This window comes from Pelophylax lessonae (assembly GCF_965119305.1).
Source record: "Pelophylax lessonae genome assembly, chromosome: 5".
Lineage (NCBI taxonomy): Eukaryota > Metazoa > Chordata > Amphibia > Anura > Ranidae > Pelophylax > Pelophylax lessonae.
The window spans coordinates 425,407,448-425,428,339 of NC_138772.1; the positions used below are offsets into that span (position 1 = coordinate 425,407,448).

The window sequence follows — 20,892 nt, forward strand, 5'->3', positions numbered from 1 at the left end:
TCCGCGGTTCCTTCAGCCCAGTCTATATCTGGATACCTAAAGTCCCCCATTATAATGACATTTCCCATCCTTGCTGCCAATCCTATCTGTAAAAGGAGGTCGACCTCCACCTCCTCCCTCTGGTTGGGGGGCCTATAACATACACCCAATATTACCCTCCCTATAGTGCCTTCCCCTTTAAGTTCTACCATAGGGATTCTGCCTCGTCCATAGCTCCATTATTAAGATCATCCCTTATATTTACCTGTACACAGTTCTTAATATACAGACATACCCCTCCCCTTTTTTACCTTCTCTATCTCTGCGATAAAGGGAGTACCCCTGAATGGTCACCATCCAGTCATGAGAGTTGTCGAATCAAGTCTCTGTTATCCCCACAAAATCTAAGTCCTCCTCAAACATCAGCAGCTCCAGCTCTCCCATCGTGTTAGCCAGGCTTCTGGCATTGGTATACAAACCTCGTAATTTTGACCGGTTGCATATAGCCTCATTTGATGTGATTTTTAGGCTGCTCTTGTGAAGTTCATATCGTGATTTCCAGGTCCAAAGGGAGACTCTGCTCCCAGAAGGAAATCGTCTAACTAGCCCAGTACCATGATCCCTCATTGGCATAGCAAAGCTAGCACCGGGGCTAACACTTTTGTAAAGACCTGAGGAGCAGATGCGAGACCAAAGAGTTAAAACGCCACACACTGATAATGCTCCTCTCCCACAGCAAGCGGAGAAACCGCTGGTGACTGGCACATACTGGAATGTGAAGATAAGCCTTCTTGATATCAATAGAGGCGTGGAAATGCCACCACCATTCGAATTGACTCCATTCTGAACTTCTGTACCCACACAAAGCAGTTTAGCGCCTTGTGGTCCAGGACTGGACGCACTTTGCCTTCGTTCCTGGGAACTGAACTGGTGTGAGTAAAAACCCTGAAAAATGTTCCGAGGTCGGCACTAGGACAATTAGGAACAGGTCTTGTACAGCCCCAAATAGGCCCTGTAAGCGATCTGGGGACAGATGCAAGTTGGAAGGAAAAAACCCTGCAGAGGGACAAGAGCGAAACTCGATCTTGTAGTCAGACCGAAGAACTTCACGGACCCACTTGTCTTGCATCTGGGAAGTCCACAGAACCAGAAACCAGCAAAGACATCCTCCAACTCTCGATATGGGTGAGGACGCACCTTCATGCAGAAGGAGCATTGTCCACGGGTCTGGAGAGGACCCGATCTTGGCTTGCCAGACCAGGTTCGTTTGGATCCTCAAGAAGAGGCCCTGAAATGCTTCGAGCCCTTGTCCGACAACCCTGAAGGACGAAAAAGACTTATGAGTTGAGAAGGAAGGCCCACCTCTACAAGGAGGTTCCTTGCCCTTAATAGTCTACAGAATAAAAAAGTACTCTTTTCCCCCCCCGTGAGACCTTTAAATTAGGTCATCCAGGGTAGCTCCAAAATAGGCAATCTCCTTGAAAAGGAAGATCAGTCAAGGACTTTTTTGAAGTCTGATCCACAGACCAGCCCTTGAGCCAAAAGACATGCCAAAGGACCACCGCCAAAACAGAGGCAAACCCATCAGGGGAGCCACATCCAAAGAGGCATCACAGATAAACTGCAGCCCCTGGACCAGCTGGTCTGCCAGCTTGGCAAAGGGAGGGGAGGAGCGCAGTTCCCCCTCCAGGTCACAGTGTAGGAGCTTAGCCCACTCGGTCAGAGTTTGCAACACTAGGGCAATGCTGAATACGGGCCTCACTGCCGAACCAGCCAGAGTGTACAGCCTCCGCCTTCCGGTCAGCCCGATCCTTAAAGGCCTTGTTTAATCTGGAAGGGCCACCACCGGTGGCACGGTCAACTTCTTAAGAAGGGACACCTCTTAAGGGTAATGCCTAGTAAAGCATGTAGGGACCCCACGGGGACGCTTTGGTCGTCCCCACTCTTTAGTGACAATTCTGTCAAAATAGGCAGGGAACGGAAACACCTTTGCCACAATGGATGGCTTGCGAGTGCCAAAGGGCACCTGCATCCTCCATCTTCAGGGTCTCATGCATAGATACAACCAGTGTATTCACCAACGCCTTTTCATGCACGGGTGCAGATGTGGAGGAATCATCCTCACTATCAGAGGATTCCAGGCGCGTGGTTGCAGACCCCAGCAGGGTGACCCACATCCGCAGTGGCTAAATGAGATTTAGGATCTGAGGATAAAATAGGAACAATAAAACTTGGACTTGCGTAATCACTGGTGGGCCTGGGACATATCAGGCCAAAAGCTCCCCTCAACAATTGGAGTAAAATGTATAAAATCAGCCCAACTATCGCATCATGTGGTCAAAGTCGCAAAATAAAGCATGTCTGTCTTCAATCTGAGAATCTAAAACAGATGATCATAAAAACAGCCAAACTATAGCATCATGCGATCAAAGTCGCAAAGAAACATGTATGTCTGCCGTCAATCCAAAAACCAAATGATCGCTGAACACATCCAAAAAACAAAGGATATCAAAAAGGTTGATAAATTAAGTATAAGTGATGAATCAACGTGTTCCAATATTAATCTAAGTGCATAAACTAATGTATCGAACCATGACAAAACTGTATATAAAATCATACAATGTTACAATAATTAGAAATCCATAAAACAATAATTCATGTATAAAAGTGCAGGTAAGTGTTAAAAAATCTGTGATGGTGAAATTTTAAATCTTCTCTCTCAATCGAAATAAATATGAATGAATAAAAGTAGATGATAAATAAATATATAAAGTCCTTGTGCAATAATTGAAGTGACTGTTGGTGATGTGCTCAAATAAAATAAAGTGACAATTGGTGATTTCTCTTTAAAATAATTTTTTGAAGTTCCAGTGATGTGATCCAAAGTGAGCAGAAATAATATATGTGCAATGGCTGCTTACCTCACATTGCACCATTACAGGCGCTTTTAGCTGGTATAGAACCCTGGGATAGGGGTGCTGGATTTCCTTAGTAGGCTTGTAATTATACTGGTGTCCACCATTTAAGATTTCGGTAACTCCGACATCCACTGCTTCCTCGATATCCGCCTTTTACATGAATGCGCCAATGCTCCCAGTGTACTCAAAAAAAAAAATCAGGGCCTTGGATGCCGTTGACCACCGGGAATCTAAGACGAGCAGCTCACCCTCACGAGGCTTTGGATACCCGCGCACAACGCCTCATGAGGGTGAGCTGCTCGTCTTAGATTCCCGGTGGTCAACAGTACCCAAAGCCCTGATTTTCTTTTTTTTTTTGAGTACACTGGGAGCATTCATGTAAAAGGCGGATATCGAGGAAGCAGTGGATGTCAGAGTTACCGAACTCTTTAATAGTGGACACCAGTATAATTACAAGCCTACTAAGGAAATCCAGCACCCCTATCCCAGGGTTCTATACCAGCTAAAAGTGCCTGTAATGGTGCAATGTGAGGTAAGCAGCCATTGCACATATATTATTTCTGCTCACTTCGGATCACATCACTGGAACTTCACAAAATTATTTTAAAGAGAAATCACCAATTGTCACTTTATTTTATTTGAGCACAGGAACTTTACCTGATCACCAACAGTCACTTCAATTATTGCACAAGGACTTTATTTATCATCTACTTTATTCATTCATATTTATTTCGATTGGGAGAGAAGATTTAAAATTTCACCATCACTAATTTTTAACACTTACCTGCACTTTTATACATGAATTATTGTTTTTGGATATCTAATTATTCTAACATTGTATGATTTTATATACAGTTTTGTCATGAATTGATACATTCGTTTATGCACTTCGATTAATATTGGAACACATTGATTCATCACTTATACTTAATTTATCAACCTTTGATATTTGTTTTTTGGATGTGTTCAGCGATCATTTGGTTTTTGGATTGACGACAGACATATACATGTTTCTTTGCGACTTTGATCGCATGATGCGATAGTTTGGCTGTTTTTATGATCATTGGTTTTAGATTCTCAGATTGAAGACAGACATGCTTTATTTTGCGACTTTGACCACATGTTGGCTGATTTTATACATTTTACTCCAATTGTTGAGGGGAGCTTTCGGCCTGATATGTCCCAGGCCCACCAGTGATTATGCAAGTCCAAGTTTTATTGTTCCTATTTTATCCATACGTTTTTATTCAGGATTTTTTTATGGCATGATGCAATGTCAGCTCGTTTAGAGTCTTTGAGATATTATTCCATTAGCGCCAATTCATTTTTTGCATAAAAAAAAAAATATAGTGGCACCATGAGGCTTACAGGGACCCAGGAGGGGTGGGACCAGGCCTCAAGGACAACAGCTCCAGCATTGAGGGGGGGCAGGATGAGGCACTTGGCAAGGAAGGGTTCCTGCGGGAAGGAGTGGAACCCAGGGGGTCCAACCGTCCCAAGGAGAGGCCCACGTCCACCCCAAATCCCTCAAGGGGGGGGAAGGGGGACCGGGACGGACAGCTACTCACCATACCAGGCAGGCGCCACTCCAGACAGAACCCCTCTCCATCGAAATGAGGGTGCTGTCGGCCAAAAGTAACACTGCGACTCGGGCCGAGACCTGTTCGTATGCGACCCAGTGAGGCGTTTAATCCAGTTGGGCTATGTCGTTGCCGACCTAGCGCAGAGCTGAGGTGACCACTGGATATAGATTGTCGAGCCGTTGCCCAGTACGGCAGTTGATTGTAGATCTCACAGGAAAAGATCCAGGAGGAAAACATTTATCTAAAAAAATTTTTGCCATGACCAAAGATCCCAGCAACAAAATATCTCCTTACTCCCAACTAGGCAGAAAAAAATAAAATAAATACTGTGGCTATAGCTATAGCAGAGGGAGTACAACCGCTGGGACTGCCAAGAATTATTTTATGCCTAGTGTCTTACTCATGTAGGGGGCAGTATAAGCCAAATGTTATGAATATCAGGAGCTGTATCCATTAATGAACAAAGGAGAAATCATGGGTTTCTCACGTCCTGGACACCTATGCATGCAAGAAGAATAGGTAAGAAAAGCACACACATCTGCTCAGAGTTCAGTTTAAACCTGTAGCCAAACAAATGCTTTAAGTACTTTTTTGGCTTATTACATCCCTTAGGTTTCAGTGCTGACAATGTTGCTTCATTAGAAGTTCAGTGTGATTTTTTTTTTTTTTTACACCTGCAGTTTAAAACCTCTAACACAGCAAAAAAAAAAAAAAAAAAAAAAAAAAAAAAAAAAAAAAAAAAAAAACACATATTGCTTTAGGATTAGTTTTAATTTCATCTTCAACAATTCATTAACAAAAAAAAAAAAAAAAAGAAGGAGGGGGAAAAGAAGAAGCAGTCGATCATTTAGATGTATTGTTTATTAAACATGATTAATGTACCAATGTTAAAAGGCAATTATCCTTTTACAGGTTTGGAATTTAGCAGTTGTATTAAATGTACCTCATCAAAGAATTATCCGTTCTTCCATTATAGAGAATTTTCACACAAAAGACATTTTCTATCATAAAATTACTAAACACCATTCTGACAGAACATACTGCATAAGCACAGTCTCCATTCACATTTAAAAAGACAAAAAAAAAAAAAATCAAGCTGCATCTTAAATTTGCTACACCTATTATTGAGATAAAAAAGAACCGTATGGCTTACAAAGGAAATTCCCTCAACCTGAAATAGAGAGATCTAACGTAGCTGGGAACGTGTGCAACTCCAGTCCTCAAGCCTGACTATAATGCATGTTGTCCAATTTCCTTCAAAAACTCACAAGATATTGAATAGTATTCTACAATGTTGTCCATACAATTGGAAATTTTGGATATTTTCCATAGCAATCTGCCAGTCAACCAAGTTCAATCTGAGTTTTAGTTTGAGGTGAACAAGTGACATAAAACAATCAAAATTGCAATGGACATTAAACCACTGCAGTATCACATAAAATGCATTATCAAATTGATTTCACCTCCTAGTTTGATCACTGGGAACTCAACTCAGCTATTGATTAAAACCACGGATTGTGTATTGCTGTGGTTTATAGCCGATATAGGAGTTTCAAACCAGTCAAGATGTGTGCCACCATTACACACATGGCCGATTCATACAGCAGTGTTCCTTTAAGATTAGAAAAATATGCAATGTAAAAAATAGTGGGACCCCGAGTTGAGCCACTAGTCCCGATTATTTGAAATACATGCAATTTTACTACATTAAAACTAGTCCCAGCGGGGTTATAGTCAGGTAAAATTGCTAAATACAATTAGAAAGCTTTAATGCAGGTAATCCTGGTTAAGATCAAGTTTTTTTTTTTTTTTTTTTTTAACATCTTAGTAGTTAGAACAGCAAAACGTACTAAAACAAATGATGATGCAAGATGGACTATGACTGCAATTTGTTTGAAGCAGCCAACCAAAGTTATAAGTGCACTGAAAAATCACAGGGAGGCTGCATGTCATGCACACGATAACACAAAAATTCGAACTCAAGAAAATCAGTATGCAGTTTCAAAGACCTTCAAGTACATCTTTTTTATGAAAGCTTTTAGTCCAGTAGCTTTACATTTGTCTTGTCTAATTGCTGCTATGATTATCTTTATCAATGGTGGGTAAAGCTGACAGACAGATTTCGAAGCATTTTATAAAAATGACCATGGAGTTACACACAATGTACTTCAACTCTTGTTCTGAGATTTGGGTCCAGCACTACAGTACCTAATAGATTTTCACTAAACAGTCCAGTGTTTTAACTCACCAATACTGTACTTTACTATGTATAATAAAGAGCATAAAAGCCATTTATTTTGGTTCCTGTCTAGATCAGTGGTGCCATATTCTAGTCCTCGACATCTACCAATAATCTACCACTACCAGGTAGGTACCTTACCTGCAAGCCTGTGAAGAAAACTGAAAAACATGCACTGTTACGGATAGATAAAGATCACAGCTGAGTACCACTATTCTGGCCGATACAGCAACTGACCTATTGCATAGCTTAATTTATGCACATGACATCTTCCTTACAATAGTTATTTATCATCTTGAGTCTAGCAAATGACATCTTCCTTACAATAGTTATTTATCATCATCTTTGAGTCTAGCACATGTACATCCTTAAATCAACTATACTTTACATATTCAAGAAATAGTTACAATGAAGTCTACCTCAAAAAGAAAAAAAAAAAAAAAAAAAAAAAGTTTTTTATAGTCATTCGGACAAAGGGGCTATAAAGCAAAAGGAATGATAAACCCAATGCAAAACTATTGGCTTACAATGTACTAAAATGAAGAGGGAAAAAAAAAAAAGCAGTCATCCCGGCTAGAAAAAAATAAAACCTGGATGCAAATCCTGACATCCAGCTTATGGTCCTGGAGCACCCGAAGTACTCATTACCTTGTACATTCAAATTTCTCAAAATCCCTCAAATTTCTTGATCATTCCTGTGCAATTAGAGCCCCGAATTTAAAAGAGCAGGAAGAACTTGCTACACAGAAATAGTTTCTAGCTATGGCCAATCAGTCCCTGTTCACGTCACTACTGCTCATTATAAATCTGCAGTTACATAAAGTGGGAAAGGTTGAGTCTGCCTCATGGCAGCATGTAACAAAAGTTCTAAGTGATCATGGTCCATCAATATTCCAATTATGACACAATAAAATGTACCAACATATCAGGTAATAAAAACGGATATTATGGGCATATCTAATATACTATTCCTGCTAAGCAATAAACCCACAGCCAACATTCTGCCTACCAAAACACAGCCTAAAAATCTCAAGATTTAACCCTAGCTGAGATAACAGAAATATGGACTTTTCCATACATTTTAAACTTTTTTCTATAACTTTATTGTAGAAATGTACAACAGGTTAGAAAAGCTTAACAAGATGTACTGCATTTTAATGCACAACATGAACACAGAACTGGAAACAAATCTAGAGGGTTGGGTTATACTATATGTACGTATAGACCCACCATCTGTCAACAGTTTTCAGAGTCCTCTGCTACTACCATATCATGAAATAGCCCTTACAATGCTATAAAATATAGCATTCAGTCAACTACATTTTTGTAATGTGGCCTTTAATATCCTAGATTTGGACAAATTTAAAATCAGCAAATACTTGGTAACCATATTGATTATCCCAACCCTCATTACTGCATCTTATCAGAATAACTATAAGATTCCTTATTGAAGACATTTAGGAGGAGCATAGTGACTGTTGCTGGTGCATATTCCAAAATTCCAAAAGGCATAAAGTAGTGTCAGTTAACTTGGAGGTAGTTGCTTCTCAATGAATTGCTTGATGTCAGACATTTCCTGAAAAAAAAAAAAAAAACACATTTAACAAAATCGGGAATAAACTGTTTTAAATACTATTGGACACCACTTTTTTCAAGAACCATACCAGACCCTTATCCGAGCATGCAGCCCGGTAGGGCAGGAAGGGGGAGGGGACGAGCGAGCGGCTCTTCTTCCTCCAGTCCTCCTCAGACGATGTCTCTGGTGATTATGCCGGTCTCCGAAGCTTGTTATATAGCCATTGTGGGTGTGGCCGCCAGGTGACATCACCAGGAGACCCCACCCCTTCATGTCACAGATGACATCATCTGTGACATAAGGGGGCGGGGATCTCCTGATGACGTCACCTGGCAGCCACACCCACAATGGCTATATAACAAGCTGCAGAGACCGGCATAATCACCAGAGACATCGTCTGAGGAGGACTGGAGGAAGAAGAAGAGCAGAGGGCAAAAGAGCAGAAGATTGGACAGCAAAAGAGCAGCATATTGGACAACAGAAGAGCGGATAGCAAAAGAGCAGAAGACAAGAAGAGCGGAGAGGGAGAAGACCAGAGCGGAGAAGTCCGGATGAAGATTTTTTTTAAACTTTCCAAAACATCTGTCGTTATTTTCATACACTGCCTTTTATGGGGTGAATGGGTTAGGGGTACAATGTAGGGAGGGGGTCCGGGATCTGGGGGGCCACCCTTGTTAAAGGGGGCTTCCAGATACCGAGAAGCCCTCTGCCCACAGACCCCCACAACCACCTGCCAGGGTTGTGGGGATGAGGCCCTTGTCCTCATCAACATGGGGGCAAGGTGCTTTGAGGTGTGGGGTGCAGAGCTCCCCCCTGCCCCAAAGCATCAACACCCCCCCCCATGTTGAAGGCATGTGGCCTGGTATGGTCCAGGGGAGGTGGGGCCGCTCGCTCGTCCCCTTCCTGCCCTACCAGGCTGCATGCTCGGATAAGGGTCTGGTATGTATTTTGGGGGGGACCCCACGCCATTTTTTCGGCGTGGGGCTGCCCTCAAATTCCATACCAGACCCGAAGGGCCTGGTTTGGAACCTGGGGGGGACCCCCATGCAGTTCCCCCCCCCCATTTTTGGCGTGGAGTTCCCCCTGAAGATTCTCACAGCGCAAGTCGCACCGCAAGTCGGATCATCCTGATCAGACTTGCGGTGCGACTTCCATTCAAATCAATAGGCTCCCATAGGGAACCATTGATTTTGAATGGAAGAAAAAAAAAAAAATGTATAACGTGGCTGAACGTACTTCATCACGTTCGATCGCGTTTTTAACGCCGGGAAACACACGTTTGAACGCAAATAATTGCGTTCCAAAAAAAACGTCCCTGAACTCAACTGCCTGCAAATGACTGTAAACGACCCTGTGTACATGGACAGATAAGATAACATGCAGGTGGGTTCAGAGGCTTCTGAAAAAAAAAAAAAAAAAAAAAAAAAACTCAACTGCTCCTAAACGGCCATTTACAACGTCCCGTGTACATGGAGCCTTAATCGCCATACTAACCCCAGATCCTCTTTAGCATGACCATATTCTCCAACAGCAACTGTAGACACCACAGAGACCAACATCATTTTAAAAAGGAACTCTTCAGTCATTGGATAGGCAGTGTTTGGTCTTGTCCCACTGTTCTATCAAGATGTGGAACACATTTCTATTACACAGCTATGGGTTTGAACTGTTCTGTTACAGAATGTTTTGGGTACTGGTTAGACTGAAAAGAACATATTACAAAATATGGAAGAATGTCTTAGAGCCGGTTCACACTGGGGCGACAAGCACAACTACCATGCTCAGTTACTAACAATCACATCCCCTGTGCAACATGCTGCCAGGGAAAGGAAGTCTTTTCTGAAGCGCTATTAACCTCTTGTAGTATTACTGCAGCAGGGCGGTGCAAAATCACGTAGTACTACGCAATTTCGGCCGTGTTCCCGCTGTGTTTAGGCACCGCGGGAGGAGCAGCGGCCATCGCCACCTCTCTCTCCCGTGATCGTCAGATAAACTGACAGAAGACCCGCCTGCTTATGTCACAGAACCATTCCCATACACAGTGAGTAAGCACATTTAGGTACACATTAACCCCTTCCCTGCCAGTGTCATTTATACAGTAACAGTGCATAATATTTAGCACCGATTACTGTATTAATGTCACTGGTCCCCAAAGTGTAAAAAATGTCAGTTAGGGGCCCGATCTGTCCACCGCAATGTTGCAGTCCCGTTAAAAAACGTAGATCGCCGCCATTACTAATAAAAAGAAAAAAATAAATAAAAATTCCAAAAATCTATCCCATAGTTTGTAAACACTAACTTTTGCGCAAACAAATTAAAATACGTTTTGATATTTTTTTAACCAAAAATATGTAGTAGAATACAAATTGGCCTAAACTGATTAAAAAAAATTTGATTTTTAAATTTTTTTTTTTATTGGGAATATTTTATAGCAGAAAGTAAAAAATATGGCGTTTTTCAAAATTGTACCTCGTCGCACAACTGCACAATTTTTAGTTAAAGTAACGCAGTGCCGAATCACAAAAAATGGCCAGGTCATTAAGGGGGCAAAACCTTCCGGAGCTGAAGTGGTTAAAAAAAACGACATGGGATTTGTGAAAGTTAGTTGCCTGGCTGCCATTTTTTGCACTTTTCCGATCTGCATCCAGGTCAGTAACACAAAGTATTAAAGTTAATGGGTCAGTGTAACAGTCCCCTAGCATTTTCAGAAGCATTGCAGCAATGACAATTCATGCATTTTTCTTGCTTTACGTGCATGTTAAATGCTTTTCTTTATCTGCTTCTACCCAGACAATTGTAAAACTGAGAAAATAAAAGTAAAAAAGTTCAATATCGCTGTATATATAAAATGCAAACTAATTCTGTCTGTGTGGACATAAAACATTTTAAAATATTGCAAATTAATACCAAAACTACAATCAATTATGATGAAAGAAGCTGCTGTACACAGTCATCAATCTAACGAATACATTGTGTTTCACCTGGTTGCATGAGCTGTGTGCCAAACCCGGGTAGGTCTTGAAATTCATTTTTGCTGGATTTATTATAGCTTTTAGCTTTTCTGATGTGAGAGACCCGAACATGAGTGGAACTAGTGGATCACTTTCACCATGACACTGGAGAACACATACATCTTTGTTGGCACTATTAACAGCAGCCTGCAAAAGGGGAGAATAAAAATTAATGTAAACCAAATAAATACGAATTTAAGACCCTACCTCAACAGGTACTACATTCTTGTGATTTCATGTTCTGCTTACTTAGTTTAATTTTCACTATATTCTCATGTGTTACCTCTCTTAAACATTACTCACTTTTGTGAAAAAAAAAAAAGTATATACATACATACTACCGGCGTTCTCCCGCACTCGCGGCTTAAGTCTGGTCCCACCGGAAGTGAGGCGACACCCGCTGCCGTCACTTCCGGTGCGGGCGCAGAACCGCTACGCGGCAACCGCTAGGGGCCGCCAAGGAACCGCATAGTATCACGCAGTTCCAGCAATAGCCGGAAAGGACGAAATCCAAAAGGACATCATCCCTGCTTTGCGCCCGAACCTGCATGAAGAGGATAAGAAATGGCAGCACCAACGATGCCCAGGATCAAATTGTGCAGTAAAACGAAACATATATAACATAAATTGTAACATAATACAATAGTTTGCAAGAATACATTTTACAAATATATGTCCACCTTGTGTTTATAACATTCAACTCCCCCTTTTCTTTCTCCTTCTCTTCCCCCCCCCCCCCCTTTTTCTTTTTTGCCCTATATACTATTGAGTGTTTTTTATCTCAATGATGTTGGGATTTGGTTATATGACAGAATATAGATTCAATAATGGCTGTGTATATATATACACACATATATATATACACATACACACACATACATACATACATACATACACACACTGTTCTGCTTTGTATGTTGGCATTGCATTATGCATAGTGTATGCCTTTTTCTATTTGTAAAATGTATTCTTGCAATCAATTGTATTATGTTACAATTTATGTTCTATATATGTTTCGTTTTACTGCATAATTTGATCCTGGGCATCGTTTGTGCTGTCATTTCTTATCATTTTCATGCAGGTTCGGGCGCAAAGCAGGAATGATGTCCTTTGGATTTCGTCCCTTCCGGCTATTGCTGGAACTGCGTGATACTGCGGGGTTCCTTGGCGGCCCCTAGCGGTTGCCGTGTAGCAGTTCTGCGCCCGCACCGGAAGTGATGGCAGCGGGCGTCGCGTCACTTCCGGTGGGACCAGACTTAAGCTGCGAGTGCGGGAGAACGCCGGTAGCGGCTCATCCCGACAGTGTTGGAAAACTATTAGGTGAGTTATCAAGCCTCTGAACAACCGCTCCTTGTATTCATTTAAGTATAGACATGGCTATACTCTCTTTGGTGCCTTGCTCTCCCCTGACTATAATTAATTATATTTATGGGAAACATATGTTCCCATGGATTGGGGGGGTCTATCCATTACTCTCCAATATAAAGATACACGTTTTCCACATGTATGGAAGTTAGCCTCCCCCTTTTTTAGTTGTTGGTGATGGCTAACCCAGTGGGGACTTTATGAATTAAAGTATTAGCACCTTCTTTGTGCTTTATAACCTATTTTGTCCAACTCCAGCACATACGTTATAACAATAATTTTCTACAGAAAACAATGTCCACCTATTGCCTGCTGTGGTGGGGTTCCCTGTAAGACTGGTCCAACCTGCATATTTAACCATCTCCTGGGAGTCAATTGGTTGTGAGGTGTCGAATGACGGCATAGATGGTGCCAATGGTCAAGCCAATGTTTGAGAATGGTTACACCTGTGAAGTTTGGTAAGCTTTGTGTATATACATCTTGAAAATTATGTAAATGATAAATGCTGAACTTTGTCTGTCTAATCAGCATAGTAATATCTGGAATGTTCTCTTATCTACCTTTTTTCCCCCTTTGTTTTCAGAAATGATTTCTTAAGGCTTCTACGAAATCTCAGCCTTTCTGTAGGTGAACAAAGTTGCTTATATTCCTGATGAAGCAAGGATTTACCCTGCGAAATGCATCGAACTAGCAACCTCATATGATTCACCATGTATACCATCCGACTAATATGCTGCTATATGTTTGTTAATTTTATAACCTTGTTGCTTACCTTCATACTATAGATACCAGATCCGCTATAGTCCCATACCCTTCCCCCTTCTCACTGGGTTCTAGGACCAGGGAGTGCTTTCAATTTTTCAAATACTGATTAGGGATGAGGATCTGGCATCATGAACTAGGTTGATTATATACAGTGTATATTATATATATATATATATATATATATATATATATACACACATATATATACATATACACACACACACACAAACACACACACACAAACATACATACATACACACACGTACAAACTAGACATATGCCGGTTTTCGGTAATTCGATATATCGCGGTATTGCATAGCCACGGTATTGTTATTGTGGCATTTTTAAAATACCGAGTTCCTCTGCTCCTGGGTCTGACTTGTGAATTGATACATTTCAGTGAGCTGGATGACTCAATCACTCACACAGCTAACACCTAACTATAAACAAAAATGATTACATTTGTATCTTTTCTTTCCCTCTGCCAGGGAGAAAGGAAGTTTAACCTCTTAAAGACTGGATCTTTTTCTGACACTTGTTGCTTGCAAGTTAAAATCAGTTTTTTTTTTTGCTAGAAAAGTACTTAGAACCCCCAAACATTTTATATATTTTTTTTAGCAGAGACCCTACAGAAAAAAATGGCGATTGTTGTAATATTTTATGTCACACTGTATTTGCGCAGCAGTCTTTCAAACGCAATTAATAGACTTTAATGAATAAAAAAAAAAAAAAAAAAAAACCGTAACAGTAAAGTTATCCCAATTTTTTTTTTGTTACACAGAGAATCGTGATCTTTATTCCAAGCTAAAAAAATCGTGATTCTCATTTTGGCCAGAATCGTGCAGCTCTAATATATATATATATATATATATATATATATATATATATATATATATATATATATACACATATACATACATACATACATATACACACACATATACACACACACGCATAGCAGCCCACATTACATTATTATATAGCCATCAAGCAGTGTCTGGCCTACCTGGTGATGACTGGTCCTGGCGCTCTGATCCGATGGCCTGGTCTTTAAAGGGGCAAATCCTTGCGATCCAGAAGTGGTTAAACCTGCAGGAGGACCGGTGTTTTTATCTATTAATGACTTTACTATTGCTTTAGGCCTGGTTCACATGTATGCGGGTTGGTGGTTCACATGTATGCGGGTTGGGGGCCCACATTTGCACAGGCATAGCAGCCCATTGATGTGAATGGGCTTGAGCTGCTATGCCTGCGTTTTCAGCTGAAAAAAGGTGCATGCAGAATTTAAAAAAAATGCAGTGGCCATGAAATCCATCCTTCTTTTGCACCATGCGACTTACCTGCCGTTGCTGCACACGCAAACTGTTTTTAAATGCCGTGCCCACGTATACAAAAAATGCAGAAAGCTTGCCAGAGCAGGAACTGCAGGTTAGTCGCATGGTGCAAAAGCAGGATGGATTTCAAGGCCACTGAATTTTAAAAAAATGCTGCATGCACCTTTTTTCTGCAGAAAATGCGGGCATAGCAGCCCGTTCAAATCAATGGGCTGCTATGCCTGTGCAAATGTGGGCCGCCAACCCGCATACATGTGAACCGCCAACCCGCATACATGTGAACCGCCAACCCGCATACATGTGAACCAGGCCTAAAGCAATAGTAAAGTAATTTATAAATAACAACACCTCCTTCAGGTTTAACCACTTCTTGACCACAAGGATTTGCCCTCTTAATGACCAGGCCATCGGATCGGAGCCGAGCGCCAGGACCAGCTATCACCAGTTAGGCCAGACACTGCTTGATGACCTATTTTAGGCCTGGTTCACAGAGTCTGTACTGACTGACTATATAATAATGTGCATAAGTGAACCAAAGCCCCTAAATTCAGCAATGAAATTCAAGTGAGGTAGAAATTTAATAGAATACCGTGATAATACCGTATACCGTGGCAAAACCTTAATCAATTAATCGCAGCATGAAAATCTGATACCGTCACAAGCCTAGTACAAACATACATACACATGTACAAACATACACACGCTGTTTTTAATTATTTTGATTGACAAAAATCTGATTCAATTAGATCTATAGCCTATCATTTATTTTTCCATGTACAGCCAGCATAAATTGATTTTCTACATTACCTGGGGAAAAGATGTTCTTAATGGAAGCCAACAGCTCAGGGCAACAACACCAGCTAATTTCTGACTCATTGTTAGAGCAGTGTACAATGACAAGGCGCCTCCCTGGAAGGGTAAAATGTCTGTTAACACAAACAAATCCCACATTACAAAATTAGTGCATTAGCATACTAAAGCTATATCATAGCTTTGTTTATAAACTCTGCTTTAGCCATGTCCAAAGCTCAGGAATTAGAGACCACCCAGCTGGGTGCCATATTCTTTTATTGTATGGCCACCAATATATGCAAATGCATTCCAACAGAGTGCAACCTGTACTTTGTCACTCACCGACCTGCTTGATTTCAAGCTATGAATCATGAAGGTAATCATGCTACTGCACCACTAGACGAATTGTATAGCTTTAAGCAGTGAGTAAAAGGCTGTGGGGGTTAGAAATGTACAGCCCTCAGTTGGAAAGGACTTTCTAACAAGATCACTTACCTGAGAAAATCCTCCTAATATTATTCTATTTGAGGGTATACCATTCTTTACTTCTTGGTCTATAAGAGCTTTAACTGGAAAGAAAAAAAAATATATATATATATATATATTATAGTGGTTATAGAATGACGCAACACTCATGTGTCTTTGTGGCTAATGATTTTCATAGTGGTACTAGCTGGCGAGTAGCTACAGTTTTATCCTCAACCTTGCCTTAGTCATTTGTTTGGTAATTATAGTCTTTATGAAATTACACATTGAATCAAAGTCTTGTCAAGCACTAGGGTAAAAATGGGATTTTTGACTTGCCGTAAAATCCATTTCTCTGATGTACACAGCTCCTGTCATTCTTGACCATTAGGTTATGCTGCCCCTACAAGAGAAGGACATTAGGCAGGGAAAAAATAAAATGAATAAATTCAGGCTTTGCCCATGGGCAGTCCCAGGTATACTCCATCTCTCTGCTGTAGTCACTCAGTTTGTTACAAGCAGTGTCAGGAGAATTATAACTCCACAGAGGGGTGGGTGCCGTGTCTGTCAATGAACATCAGAGAAATGGATTTTACAGTAAGTCAAAAATCCCATTTTCTCTTTCGTTCATTGACGGACACAGCGCCTGTCATTCTTGAAAACTGGGATGTCCCAAAGCAGTGCCACACATGAGGGGTGGGAAACAGCAAACAATTCCCAAGGCTAAACCGTAGCCAACCAGGCGACAGGGACTCAACCCAAACAACTGGAGCCCACCTGCAAAAAACAATACACCCTCAAAGAGGATCAGGTCCTCTTATCAGCCTGCAAAACCTTGTGGCCAAAGGAAGCATTCATTCAGATGCCAACACATCCACTTTGTAAAAGCATGCACAGACGATGGCCGCCTTGCAAACCTGCATCACTGACACTTGATGACGGAAGGCCCAGAAGGCACTAAGCGCCCAAGTAAAGTGCACCTTGACAGGGAAAGGAGGAACCTGACCCATGATGGAATATGCCTAAACCACCTGAAAACGATCGCAGAGGAAGCGGACAACCCTTTGCAAGGTCCATCCGTTCATTTAAATCAAAATCAGAAACCACCTTAGGAAAGAATGACCGACAGGGGAGAAGCACCACCTTATCCTTGTGAATCACCAAATAAGGTGAGCGTCAGGATGCCGCCAGTTCGGACACCCTGCGCGCAGAAGTTATAGCCACAAAAAAGGCCACCTTCTTAGACAGCATAAGCAGAGGAATCTCCTGAATATTTTCAAAGGGAGGCTTCTGTAGAGCTGAAAGCACCAAATGAAGATCCTAAAAAAAGGCGGCAACGGAGCACGCACTGGAAGAACTAAATGTCAGGCACCCTGAAGAAAGGTTACGCACCAGGGAGGGTGTGGCCTAGGGTCGCTGGAAAAAGACTGCTAAGGCCGAGACCGGGCCCTTGATGGTACTCAAGGCCAAATTCTGTTCAACCCTCCGTTGAAGGAAGGTTTACGATACGAGCCACCAAGGAGGAGTGAGGATGAACGCAAAAAGACTCACATCACGCAATGTACGTCTTCCGCGTACAATGGTAGATTTTCCAAGGTCGATTGCCTAGCTTTTAAATGTAGGAATTACCAACTCAGACAAACCTCTATTCTTTAGCACCTGACGGTCCAACAGCCAAGCCGTCAAAGCCTGCGACTAAAGCAGGATGCAAGATCGGTCTTTGGGACAGCAGTTCCTCCCTGAGAGAAGCTTCCAAGACCCCCGTCCCTTCTAGAGATCGTCAACACTACTCAAACCCACCATACATTTGAATTGCTTATGACCCCTACTCATAAGCTCTATCAAAGGGAGAAATCCAAATGGCAACAATGGACACATTAATATAATACATATTTCCACAACTAGTCTCATCTGATACCTTTAGACCCTGAACTTTCTGGTTTGAACACTAGATGGCAATAGTGTACCTCCCGGAGACAATTTGTAATATGTGAAAATTTAATGCAAGCACTACCAACTGGTGCCGCTAGAGGGCATGCCGTGCATACGTCATTAATGTAATGTTTTCTTGGCTTGAAACTGCTGTACAAGGTGTTCAAAATCCTGCTGTTAATGGTTATGTTTACATGATACACTGTTGTAATTTTACCTGCCTGTTTCTTTAGACCGGTTTGTTAGGAAAATTTGCAATAAAAATCATTTGAACGAGAAGCTTCCAAAGAACGTTGGCGACCAGTCGCACTAGATCGGTGTAGCAGGTCGGCGAGGCCAGTCCAGTGCCACTAGGATGACTGGAATCCCTTCTGCCTCGATCCTGTGCAGGAGTCTGGGCAGAAGCTTGAAAGGAGGGAAGGCGTAGATCAGATACTGACCCACGGGGCCACTAGCGCGTCTGCCAGAGGATCCTGTGACTGATTCACAAACCTCTGCACCTTTCTGTTGAGCCGAGATGCCAACAGATCCACCTCGGGGATGCCCCACCGGAGACACCGCTGATGAAACCCCTCCAGATGAAGGGACCACTCCCCTTGGTCCAACGCCTGCCAACTGAGGTAATCTGCCTGCCAATTTTCCACCCTGGGAATGTGTACGGCGGAGAGGGCTGGAACGAACAGTTCTGGCCACCTTAGAATGCTGGCTACCTCCAGAGCCACCGGGACACTTGTGCCCCCTTTGCGATTGACACAAGCCACACGCTCAGAATTTCAGGACATTGATCAGTATCCTGGACTCTAACCATCCAGATCCCCCGAGTAGAATGCTTGCTGAGAACGCCTTCCCAGCCGGACAGGCTGGCATCCATGGTGACCAGTCAATACAAGGGGAGAAAGGATTTTGCCAACCGAAGCACCAGAGAGCGAAGCCACCATATCAGGGACTCCTTTGTGCCCCGTCTCAGCCAGATCGGATTGTCCAGAGACTGCAGAGTCTTGTCCCATTTGGTCAGAATTTCCCTTTGCAGTGACCTTGTATGGAACCTTGCAAACTGAACCACCTCGAAGGTAGATACCATCAAGTCCAGAGGGATGACTAATTGTTGGACAGCAGGAGACTAATTGTGGCCTGCAATTTCTGGAGTTTGTCCAGAGGAATGAGCACTCTGGCTACAGCAGATTCCAGAGTCCGGCCTAAATAGTCCAGCTTCATGGATGGAACCAGGGCAGACTTCTGAAAATTCAGAATCCAGAAAATTCAGAATCCAGGGAAACTCCCGAAGAGTTCATATTGTGATCTCCAGGTTCTCCACCAGAGCAGAGGGAGACTGTTCGCAAAAGGAGATCGTCTAGTACCGTGATCCTCCGTTGGCGTAGCAAGGCTAGCACCGAAGCTAATACTTTTGTGAGACCAAAGGGTAACACCAGAAACTGATAATGCTCCTCTCCCACAACAAAGCGAAGAAGACACTGGTGACTGGCACATATTCGAATATGAAGATAGGCATCCTTGATATTGATATCTACAAAGGAGAGGAAATTCCTGACACAGGGATGCCACCACAAATGGACTGCATTCTGAACCTGCACAAAGCAGTTTAGCGCTTTGAGGTCCAGGATTTGACGCACTTTGCCTTCCTTCCAGGGAACTGTGAACAGGTTCCAAAGTCGGAACAGGGACAATTACCCCTTGAAGGAACAAGTCTTGTACCGCCACATACAGACCCTGTAACCGGTCTAGAAACAGGCGCAGGTTGGAAGGAAAAAAAAACCTTGCCGGAGTGCAAGAGCGAAAAATCGCTCTTGTAGCCGGACTGAATGACTTTGTGGACCCACTTGTCTTGCACCAGGGAAGTCCACATGTCCGGAAAACAGCGAAAAAGACGTTTCCCCACCCCTGATACAAGTGAGGGCGCACCTTCATGCAGAAGGAGCCTTGTCCGCGGGTCTGGAGAAGCCCGCTCTCGGCTTGCCAGACCAGGTTCGTTTGGATCTGCTAGAGGTTTGGAGCCCTTGTCAGTCGACTCTGAGGGATGAAAAACTTCTTATGAGCCGTGAAGGAAGGTCCACGTCAACGACAGGGTTCCTTTCCCTTAGTAGCCTGCGGAAGAAGGTACTCTTTCCCCCATGAGACCTTTAATGATGTCATCCAGGGTAGCACCAAAAAGGCGATCCCCTTGAAAGGGAAGATCAGTCAAAGCCTTTTTAGAAATCTGGTCCACAGACCATCCTTTTGAGCCAAAAGACACGCCAAAGGACCACCGCCAAAACAGGCGAGCCATCAGCGGAGCTGCGTCCAAAGAGGCATCACAGATAAACTGCGGCCCCTGAACCAGGTGGTCCGCCAGCTCAGCAAAGGCAGGAGGGAGCTGTCTCCCTCCAGGTCACAATGTAGGAGTTTAGACCACTCAGTCAGAGTTTGCAACACTAGGGCAATGGTAAATAACGGCCTCCTTGCCTAACCAGCTAAGGTGTACGAATTGGGGGACACAGCCTCCACCTTCCGGTCAGCCTGATCCTCAAAGGCCGGGGACTCTTCACAGGAATCATGGTTGCCTTGTTTAATATGGAAACCGGAGGGGTCCACCACTGGTGGCACAGTCAACTTCTTAAGGAGGGACCCTTCATAGGGAACACCTAGTAAAGCGTTTAGGAACCCCACAGGGGCGCTTTGGTTCGTACCCACTCTTTTGCGACAATTCTGTCAAAATAGGCAGGGAAAAGAAACACATTTGCCGCTCTGGATGGCTTGTGTGCCAAAGGGTACCTGCCCCTCCGTCGAAGCCTTAGCTGCGTCCTCCATCTTTAGGGTCTCACACACAGATACAATCAGTGCATCTACCAGCGCCTTTTCGTGCGCAGACACAGATGTGGAGGAATCATCCTCACAATCAGGATTCTAGGTGCATGGTCGCAGACCCAGTAGAGTGA

At 42.8% G+C, this 20,892-nt stretch overlaps 1 protein-coding gene across 2 annotated transcripts in view; it reads right to left on the minus strand.

The window, feature by feature from the left end:
* The window catches only part of LOC309556824 (acyl-protein thioesterase 1-like), a 125,872-nt gene that overhangs the window by 66,685 nt on the left and 38,295 nt on the right, over positions 1 to 20,892 (minus strand). Inside the window, exons 6-9 of one of the 2 annotated variants that reach the window (XM_082259343.1) lie at positions 16,058 to 16,131; positions 15,578 to 15,679; positions 11,277 to 11,453; positions 7,661 to 8,295 (exon numbers count right to left, since the gene is read on the minus strand). In XM_082259343.1, coding sequence (XP_082115469.1) covers positions 8,245 to 8,295; positions 11,277 to 11,453; positions 15,578 to 15,679; positions 16,058 to 16,131 — 404 coding nt within the window. In that variant the 3' untranslated portion in view covers positions 7,661 to 8,244. Of the gene's footprint in view, positions 1 to 7,660; positions 8,296 to 11,276; positions 11,454 to 15,577; positions 15,680 to 16,057; positions 16,132 to 20,892 lie in introns of those variants that run through there. The other variant, XM_082259344.1, reaches the window with a different exon arrangement.